The 10,752-nt window shown below is 37.3% G+C and overlaps 1 protein-coding gene across 27 annotated transcripts in view; it reads right to left on the bottom strand.

The window, feature by feature from the left end:
* The window catches only part of DMD (dystrophin), a 1,241,121-nt gene that overhangs the window by 116,604 nt on the left and 1,113,765 nt on the right, over positions 1 to 10,752 (bottom strand). For all 27 annotated transcript variants that reach the window (XM_080576230.1, XM_080576221.1, XM_080576232.1 and 24 more), the window contains one exon: positions 701 to 761. In XM_080576230.1, coding sequence (XP_080432356.1) covers positions 701 to 761 — 61 coding nt within the window. The remainder of the gene's footprint in view (positions 1 to 700; positions 762 to 10,752) is intronic.

The raw sequence follows: 10,752 nt of genomic DNA, 5'->3' as shown, positions 1-10,752 counted from the left end.
ATAAATGGTTCAAGGCATGTATTGCAAATAATGAGAAACTCAGCAGAGAAGGAAAAATGTACTAACACTTCTTTCTTACTTGCTGCAGAGTGGGCCTGTTTAGGGCACTGCAATTAGGCGTGTGGATTTTTTTTTTTTTTCTAAGTTTTCTCTCATTTCTTTTGCATACATACCTCTTAAAACAAACTGGCTTAATGAGGGAACTAACCTCAAAAAGAACAATCTATAGAGACTAATTTGTCCCTTTTCATTCCTCAGCAACAGATTTTACCAAACATTCTCGCTAAAGGAATTCATCACATAAAGTATTTGCATTGCTAGGTTAAAAAAAAAATAGTGCATCATATTCACGACTGCAATTCTGAATTTGTTTTCCTTGTTTGTTTGTTTTGGGAAAACCTGACATACATACTCTTCAGTGTGCAATGGAACAAATTCAAAAGTAATCTGGATACCTGAAAGCTTTACTTAGTTTACAGGTAAATTATGGTGGCATAAAACCAAGCAACATACAAATCAGCGCATCCTACAATGTTTTTAAAGAACTACCATACTTCTGTGAAATTTAATGCACATTTCACTCCTTTTTTCTTCACAATTAGAGAATATAGGAGCAGCTCATGATAATCTAAGAAAATTTCAAACTACCCTCTTAAATTACAAATGTGAATAGCTAGAATGAATTGCTTTTTATACTCACTTGATATAATACGGCACTTTGTTTGGTGAGATTGCCCTCTCCCAGGGGCCTTGGACAGAAGCTGTCAACAAACAAACAAACAAATAAGTAAATAACTGCACACATACATTCATACATACAAACATACCTAGAAGAGAAACATGGAGGTCAAGTTCAAAGCAAACAGGAAAGACAACATTAATCGCTAGAATTACAATTTTACACTTGGCCACGCTGATATTGGTCTGTTTGCTCAGTTGCCCATGAAGGCAGGAAGGATTAACCTGCTGTTCTGAAATTTCTGGCCTAATCTGAGAGAAACTGAACTCATTCAGCTGCAAAGATAAATACAAAAAACTCCTTGGCTACTAAACTTCAAGAACAGATATGAAGCAGAGCACAAAACCTATCTCTGTGGTTCAATTCAACCTCTTTTATAGGGTTCCTCCTGCTAATGTGTTTGGCTGGTTTTACTTCAATTTCTTTCTCGTGTGATCAGTCCCTTCCATCTTTCTAAGACCAAGATTACACTGGTTTATGCTTTATGCTGAGTGAAGTAAAATTGACTCACTATTATATTATATCTCACTATTTTGTTTATTCTCTTGTTGACTTGTTCTAAATACAGAACAATTTCATTTTTATTTCTCCACATTACTAATTGTGCTTAATTGACTTCCAGTAACAGCAAATAATGGAGAAAGTAACACTCTGACCACAAGAAACTGTGAAGAAATGATATTACTCACTCTTGGCTATCAGTGTCAAATCTCTACATCGACTTACAATGTAATGAAAATCTTCTGTAACAAAGTTGTATATAAAACTTGTTGTAGCCAAACAATTTTAAATAATGTGTTTTTGTTATAGGCAGAGACATCTTATAGTTTAGGATGCAGTCAGAAAGCTAGTTTCTGTGTTTGTTTGTTTGTTCTTTAATTATGAGTTTTCTATCTGTCAAGAACAGTTGTACCAAAAATTTTCTTTTATAATATAGTGATTTCTTTATATGAAAAGTAATCTAGCTGGAAAAAAAATGGCTGTTTGCTTCCCCCAATGTAATCCTTCTTTTTAGTGACCCCTGCTGTTCACAAAGGAAAATAATTGTCTCCAAGACACAACAAAGGATAAGCTGCTTGATCATTTGGCTCAGTCTTCTTTCTGTCTCTCATTTGAAACAGACCTTTCAATAATACTTCAGGTACTTTAACAAATCCATACAAATATGAGCAACCAATATCCACATTTCATATAATTTCTACCAAAACTGTTAACCAGATTCACATGAGCGAATTTGCAGAATGAAACACCCTGTCCCCTGCTCACAGACTAGAATGTGGACAAGAGGACTTGACAACCATGGCTGAGATTACTGGTGGCCTTTGAAAAGCTTACCGCAGTACCTTTGATGATCCTGTTGTCACTGACTTTAACCCCCACCTAAATGCTTGTAACTAAGCTGTGTACTGCTTTCCCATTACTTAAACTTACATATAGTTCTGTGCTTCTTAAGAAAGAAAGGAGAAATTTAATTTCAAAGGTAGGAACTATGATAACAGAAAACTCTTGAAGTGCACCAGAAATGCAGAATGAATTATAATGGTAGCTCCCATGGAAGAAGAGCATGATAATGCTGTTGAAGTGTGTGTCATAACCCACACATACAAAATTACAGAACTGTATTTTCAAACACAAATATTCAAATATATCAGTTACAGATGATGAAATATTCCTTCTTGGGACAGGGACTGATGTCTCGTTCCATGTCTGCACACTGCAGAGCTGAACAGCTGTGAAGGTGCAGCTTGCCACTCATCGAGCAGCAGCTCTTTCGGGGAGTACTAACTGCAAGATGCTCACAACTTCAGTTTCGTATAGCCTCAAATGATGGAAAGATGCAATCTGTTACATAATCTATATATGACTGCAAAAAGTATCAAAAATGGAATATCATATCATGTATTGATGTTAACTACATTAAAACAAGGAAACATCCCCTCCTTTTAACCCTAGTTTTACATTATGCTTCATATGCAATTCTTAACCATAATTCTTATTTATTCTGTCTACTGGTGAGAACACAGACTGCTGTTAAGTGTAGTTTTGGTGACTGATCTGATACTCTCCACAGTCTAGAAGGGGGTACGAAACCAAAGGCAAGGAGTTAGACACAAGGTACGATTTAATTTTACATTATCAATGCCTTGGTGATTTCTTTGTATGCTTTTATTCAGTAATATGACACAGTGAGTTAATATGCGGCACATCGAATATCTTTAAAAGGCATACTCAGTGGCAATTATAAAGTCTCTGACCCCATGGGATTGTGTTATCTGAGGACTAAGTTGAATCGGATTATACTAAGTTATAATTTTTGAAAATAAAATACCCTTCAGTATTTACTAAAAAGTGACCTTCTTCCCTATCTCTCTCCAAAACAGTCATTAATATTCCTAGTGGGAACACCACCAAGCTACAGTTCTGCCACTCTAAGATTTGTTTTCAGTTAAATATCTACAGGACAGATTGTCACATATTTTTGGAAGGTGCATTTTTTCTGTTGTTTCTGTATTAATCTGCATAAGAGTTTTGCAGTCATAACTTATTATCACAGAATCTTATATAAAATAATTTTCTCAATACATTAAAATAGGAACAAATACTTTGCTTTCATGAGAACTAAGAGCTTTAGGAATAACAAACAATTCTCTGATGTTCTGCATAATTGGATTTAGTGTTACTTCAAGAGATTGCTGTGAAGCTGTCTATAATACACTTTTGCTTTCCTGGATGATTCTAGTCTTGCCTAAATTTGAGTTGACAAAATACGTGTACTTTTTACAGCTATGCTAAGACAATAATCATTTCATTTTTGGCAGAAGCCCAGAAGCTGAGAGCAGCTGTTTCTTATCTCTGGTTACCAGTATGGGTTTACTGTCCATTACAAAGCTAGTGCAGGTAATGGACACGTGTCTTTAATTCCTTGGTAAGACCATTTCAGTTGTCCAGCTAAATACACTTAGCAAATGTTATTCTGTATGACACTGTAGTATCCTAGTGTGCTGCAGCACTCAAGAAACAGACCTTTCCTTATTGCCAAGTGTAATTCAAAAGTGTTTTATTGTTCTAACTTGCACAGTGCAAGAACCCATTATCATACACCCAGCTACTTGCAATGCCATCTACTTCAATTAAATACTACAACAAAATATAGGGCATTTTGAGAGTGAATTTAGATTTCTGTACTCTTTCTTTTTATTGCTACACACTTTAATGGTTACCTAATTTGAGAGTTTATTTTTTTCTGTTGGTGTGCTAATTTCTAAGACTTGCTTTGCCTATTGTTCAACTTAAGTAAACATGGATCTTGGTGGTACGCCTACATCCTTATTTGTTTTCAGAATGTATAATGAAACCGTAGCATAATGGCTCTATGGACTTCAGCAGTGTTTTAATCTGTGCAGGGATATGAATGAAATATTAACTAGTATGATAGCATAGTTTTATCTGAGTTGATATTATGAAACTAATCTGATAAATATTTCACTTTAGCACTGCAAATATAATGAAAAATACATGTATGTTTACTAATATTAAAGTATTCCTTCAGCTATTCAAAGACTTGATTTAGTATATCCAGTTAAAAATTACTCTCAGCGATCCTTATTTAAAAAGTCAGCACACACCTCTCATCACCTTCCAATGGCACAAGTTTACATTTTCAGTTTTAAATGCAGAGAAAATCTTCTGAGTCTCAGTTAACACTTGGGGAGCATTGGCCAACAGTTTCAGGATAGAAATTGTAAAGTCCAACCACCTAGTACCCATATTCCATGCACTGTTATGTATATCTTATCAATTATTTTTTCTTAGAAATTGATTGTATTTATTATATCTGCATTTCATCTCCATGATAGTTAAAGTGGACCTCATCTATTTGTTCACAACCAAGACCTGTACTACCTGCTTGGTGGCCACTGCATTTGTAGCACAGCAAGGTGCTTTTATGTTCATATTTTAATAATGCTGCTTCAGCCTAGGAGCTCTATCTGCATGACTGCTATTGTCCTACTTGGGATTATCATCATTATTATCTTCATGCAACCACAGGGCTAGGAATTTATTTAATTCTTCACATAAAATGTGTTTTCATACCAATTATTTTCACTGCAGCGAGGTACGAAATTGGTGACTTCAGATAAAGGGAGGCAGGAACAACAAAATAATGAGATGGTCTCTGGGTCTGGGAAGCATCTGACTTCCTAAGGATCAGGTACCTTATCCTTTCAAAGAAGATGCATCAAGTATTACCAATTATTTTCAAATGAGACCATTATAGATGATAAACTATTGTGCTCCACAGACTTTAAAGAGCTTCTGCTTCTCTTCCTGAGAGAATATGCTAAATCAATGTTTTCCCATAATCAGTTCATGATATTTGCTGGCAGGATGCCATCTCCAATCGGTATGCCTGTGTGACAGTGGCACAATAGAAGGCTTTGCATAATTTTTGAGTTCTTCAAGATCCTTTGCAACAAATGTCGGTATATATCTGTAAAATATGACTTTTTCCAGATTTATAGAGAATTGATTTCTAAATTATGTGCATTTATTATTGTACCAAGTGAGACCAAAGAACAGATTGTGTTGTGTAGCAACAACTGTGTAGTGTAGCAGTCTGCTGTTGCACCATGTAGCCGAGAAACTGAAATCAGAATATACTGACTAAGCAATTTAGAAGTTACAAGGCAGAAACATCAATCAAAACCCTCCTTTCCTAAGAACTACACAGCATGAGGTCTATTCTGCTTCAAGTCCTAGCTTGCCACGCTGCACATGTGGATGATTCTCAGGCATTTCAGAGACAGGGAACTACTTCTCAGATTGGAGTCTGCAATTCCCCAGCAAACATCCCCTGCTTCCCTGCAGAGCTAGAAGTACTGTCTATTGCTACAACATACATGCAGGCTTTTAAGGAAAATACCATCTTCAGAACACCTCTAATCAATCTGAAGAAGGAATTATCAGTCATGAAAGCACTCAGCATGTGGTCAGGAACAGTATTAACTCCTTTTACAAGAATTATAAAAGAGGACTTGCCATTCTGCATTTTCTGCTGGAATCCTTATGGCCAACTTAAGATTTCTTACCTGCAACCTAGGGTCAACATTACATGATATGACCTAAATAATGCATACTTGAAATCATGAACAGTGTTCCCAGTAGTTTCAAAACGCCACTTGTGGCACAAAATGTAAAATCCACCTAATACTTATTTTTCTTAAATGTCACGCTACTATAAAATAGCAAAAATACAAGCATCTACTTGATAAAGAATCTACGTAATAAAAAATTCTGCATGAAATACAGCCAAGCGATATAGTCTGCATCAATCCACATATTCATACAAATACTTCATATTGTTAACGGTGTCTGTTGCACTTTTATGCTGTTAAAACTAAAATCTCTAAAACTTATTCATCAAATGAGGTCATAAAGTGACCTCATCAAATTGGTAATGAGTTTTCTGGAAATGGAGTAAGATGAATGCAAAAATAAATCTGCTAAATACCCATGTCTCATATAGAATATATAAAAGTTTTCTTTCTTTTTTTTTTTTTTTCCCTTCTTTAAGGACACCTTATTTTGTTCTTTTAAAAAAAGTTTCAGAACTGTAACAGAACAAGGTCTGGTGGAAGTGGGCTTGTAGTTTAATTTTAGTCTAAAGGAGGTCTCAGTTCTGAGTGGATAAATTGCAAGTTGCACACCTGTAGGGGAGAAAGTGGCCGTATGGATTGCTGAAAGGGTAATAACGTTAAGATCAAAAGTTTTTAATTAAGGCAATGAAACCAGGTGAGCCCATGAGAGTGCAGGAAAGAATTTATCTCCTTAACTTTTTTCAGCTGGGCACAGCGACAAAGGTACCAGCAAGGCTACTAAGTACCCAAAACCTAGGCTGATATTCTTCCCAGGGATTGCCAGAAAACTGGAATTGGGAGTGTAAGACCCTAATTAGTAATGAACATGCAGATGAGCATTCACGATAAGAAAGTTAACCCCTCAAGTACTTGACTGTCTAAATGTTGAGGACCCAGGTGACGTCCTGCCCTTTACACACATAAGGTTTATGTCTAAGGACTGCAGGTCAGCATCTTTCATAAAGGACTGCTGGGTCTTGCTTTCCAACTTCAGACAGGCCTTTAATAAACTTTTTATTATACCCATGTAACTCACCGATTTTCTTAAAATTTTGAGTTCTATAGTTTTGTTCTGGCTCTCCAGGAATATAAGATATACCATGGAAAATATAAGATATACCATGGGTCATATAAGATCACAGAATCACAGAATGTTAGGGATTGGAAGGGACCTTTAAAGGTCATCTAGTCCAATCCCCCTGCTGGAGCAGGAACACCTAGGTCATGTCACACAGGAACGCATCCAGGCTGGTTTTGAATGTCTCCAGAAAAGGAGACTCCACAACCTCTCTGGGCAGCCTAAGATATACCATGGGAAATGATAAGAAATGGCCAATACTCAATTTCTCAGCAGAAGCACATGCAGTCACTTTGCATTTAGATAAAATAAAGAAAAAAAAAAAAAGGCAGTCAGTCTCCTCCAACTGTCTTGACCACATTTAAATGCTATAATAAAATCCTCGTGCTTCCAGAGAGTTCTCAGATTTAGGCTGGTTCTTTTGAGACTACTTATCCTCTATCTTTTTATTATTCCTTGGTAATATTTGCTATTCAAAACATTCACTGTGATTTCTAAAAATATTAAATCATATATCCCACAGACATGGATGAATGGACATGGTCTTTGATGTCTGCATGTCAAAAGTGATATCTGGAAGACAATATAAGATAATGTATGCAATGAGAAATAAAAGAGAAAGATACTGCGGTTTGCACTGGAAAATGATCTCTCAGCTGAATGGGTAAAGTGTCTAAAGAGTCCTGTAGCCCTGTCGTTTTTAGAGCCTGATGTCTTAATTAGCAGGACTTGCCCTTTTAAAGACATGTCTGCCTGTGCAAGAGAGCTTCACTACCCTCTGTTTTGCATAGTAATCTAAGCACTCACCCTGCAAGTGGGAGGTGAGTACCTGACTTCTCTCCCAGCTTGAAGGAATTCAGGCCCACATCTCTGATTTCTCAGGAGAGTGGCGTAAATAACAGAAAGAAGGGAAAAAGAGATCTGAACCCTAGCAGCTTTGAGCTTATCCAGAGAAGCAGAGACCTAGGTTATATAGCCCACTCCTATGGTCACATCTTTTACTTTTAAGCAACAATTGCCTACCACAAAAAACAGCAGCTGCGCAAGCACTTTGATCACTAGCTTGTAATGTGAACTGCTGGCTCCAGCTTTCCCAACCTTTCTGTTTCTGAATGAAAGGTGTTATGGCTGCTGTACATCACATTAAAGTCAGTGCTGTTGTGGCTCGGTAGACTGAAACCTAAAGCCATAGTTAGTTGCCTCCAATTAAAACAAAGTTCCTGGCACAGGGTATTTCGGTGTGCAGATTTAAAAATCTGGCACTGGTGCATCCAGGCGGCAGAAGCTTGTAGCCTGGGACATAAAAGTCACAAAATGTTAGCTAGATGTAAAGTAGTCTTTCAGACTTGCAAATCTAAATTTCTGTTTCTTTTATTTCCAGTTTCTCTGCCGTGACAAAAGTCCGTGTTCTCTGAGTGGTTAGTGCTTGGAAAGGACAAGCAGAACCTGGCATCTGCTGGTCGAGCTTGTAGGTAGCTACCAGTTATATCAGAGCACTGCTTCATGGCATCACTTCATTGACATGCTACATATGCTAACAGATGATCTCACACTTGACAGTAAATTACAAGGCTTGTATAGGCTTTTAAAAGATGTAATACCTTCTGTTTTTTAGTGCTCACAAATGATTCACATGAATGAGCTACTACGTTAAAAAAACAGAATTGATGGCTGGCTGGTTAGCACAGAAAATGATATTAAAAACAATCTGACATCAATCTTACCTCTCATTTACTGCATCTCAAAAAAAAGAAATACTGTTTTGACAGTATAGGTGGGTCCTCCAACAACAGACAATGAATCCTATTCTTTGTGAGAGGCAGTATCACAGATACAAATAAAGGAGTAGTCAAAAAAGTAAAATTATTCCAGAAGAGTCATTAAAACTCTGGAGCTGGCATTATGTTGAAATTTGCACTTAAAGTGGGATTGCAGGTATCCTTTTTCACACCTCGGTTACCGTATATAGCTTCCAAATTAAGCACCACCATGCATGAAGGAATCACAGACATTTAAATGACTTTGCTAAATATTTACCAGTTTCTCTTTAATAGAAAAGAGAGTTTTTTGCTATTTTATTCACATCCTGATTTATATCATTCTAATTAAACAGCAAAAACTTCAAAAACAACAAACGCTGTGAATTCATGATATAATGTCTTGCACTTGTAATACATTTACCAGCTATAACAACTATTCCCGCTAATGGTGAGAGGGTCAGTCCTTGGCCAGGTGGCTGGGAATAAATGGAGGAGGAGCTGGGACTCTGTGGAGACCGGCAGAGTGTGACAAGAGCTTGGGGAAGCATGACGGAGTGATCAGAATACCAAGGGCTGGGGTGAGAGAGCCCAGCAAAAAAATGCAGAAGGCTGGAGAGGGGCAGGCCCACCTGCCAGCAGAGAGGTATGGGCCAGTTTTGGTGAGAGTCCTTCAAAACTAAGGGCAGCCCAAAGTCCTGGTAGAGAAACACAAGTGGACACTGGCTCTTTTATCGTTATTTTTTTAACTCACAACCAAGAGATGTCTGAATTATCCTCTGTTGTGGTATAGATTAATACTGTCACCTGCTCAATTACAAGATGAAAGAGTGGAAAGAGAAGGTTGAACTGCAAGAAAGGACAATGGAGAAAAATCGTTCCTAAATTAAAATTCACAAAGGAGATTTTTTTTTTCTTTTTCACACCTTATTTCTCTAACTCATGCCATCCTTCCCATCTCTTAGAAACAGCTATAAGAATACCTCTTGAAACAGGTTGTAAGTGCTTAGAAACAGAGACTACCACTTGATTTCTTGCCTGCACAGGACATGATAAATATGAGATCCTGCACCACTCTCCTTTTAAAAGAATAATTTTTATTACATAAACACAGTTGGGAGCTGAAGATCATCACTCACACTTAAAGATGTGCAAGTATGTATGGTAGAGGGCAAGTTGATGCTCAGTTTGAGAGGATGAACTGATTATCACTGGGATATAAATTAGACATGAAATAGACAATGAATCACTTATTTTCCATACTTATTACAGTTTTCATTGGTCTTATGTGTAACTCAGCTCCTTATATAAAAACATTTTGTGCATTGAGGATATAAAATAAATCCAGCAAGCAGAATTATCATGTTTCATCTTTTCACAGCTAGACTGATCCCACTTGGACTCTGCTTGCCATCACTGCACTGATAGATCATTTACAAGCTGTTAATTCACCTCCATTCGACCTGCCCCATTCTGGTCTACAATCCGTATGTTGGGATTGTTCATCCCTAAAAGTACAGATACAGAAATAAGGCCAAGGCCAGATGGCAAAGTCTCAAGCAATCCCTCTCTTGAAAAGCTCTCTCCAATAGATCTGATTCCATCAGCACGGGGACAGAGAAGAGGCAGTACCTGAAAAGCAAGTAACAGCATACTTCCCTCGGGAGTGTGAATAGTACATGATACTGAGGAACTCGATGCTTTGGGGATTTGATTCTTAGGAAACATGAGGCTGATCACTGGTGGTTTTCAGTGACTGAATACATACTTGAGAAGGATTTGATAGATATTTTCAGCACTTCAAAACCCTAACTTCTGCAGGTACATCTGAGAATATGCATTTGGACACATATTTGTGCAAACATCTAAGCCAGCAAGAGAGGACCAGCAAACAAATACACAGAAAGCATATGCCCATTTTCTTCTCAGAGATTGGGCTATTTCCAAGGCCAGCATGCTTTTCCCTGGCTCCATTTCCTAAAGTGATCCTCAAAAGATGAGAAGTGACCAGAATGATTTCTACTCTGCTGACTCTGGCTA

The sequence above is a fragment of the Anser brachyrhynchus genome (genome assembly GCF_964034855.1).
Source record: "Anser brachyrhynchus genome assembly, chromosome: 1".
Taxonomy (NCBI): Eukaryota; Metazoa; Chordata; class Aves; order Anseriformes; family Anatidae; genus Anser; species Anser brachyrhynchus.
This window is presented reverse-complemented; position numbering and strand designations above follow the sequence as displayed.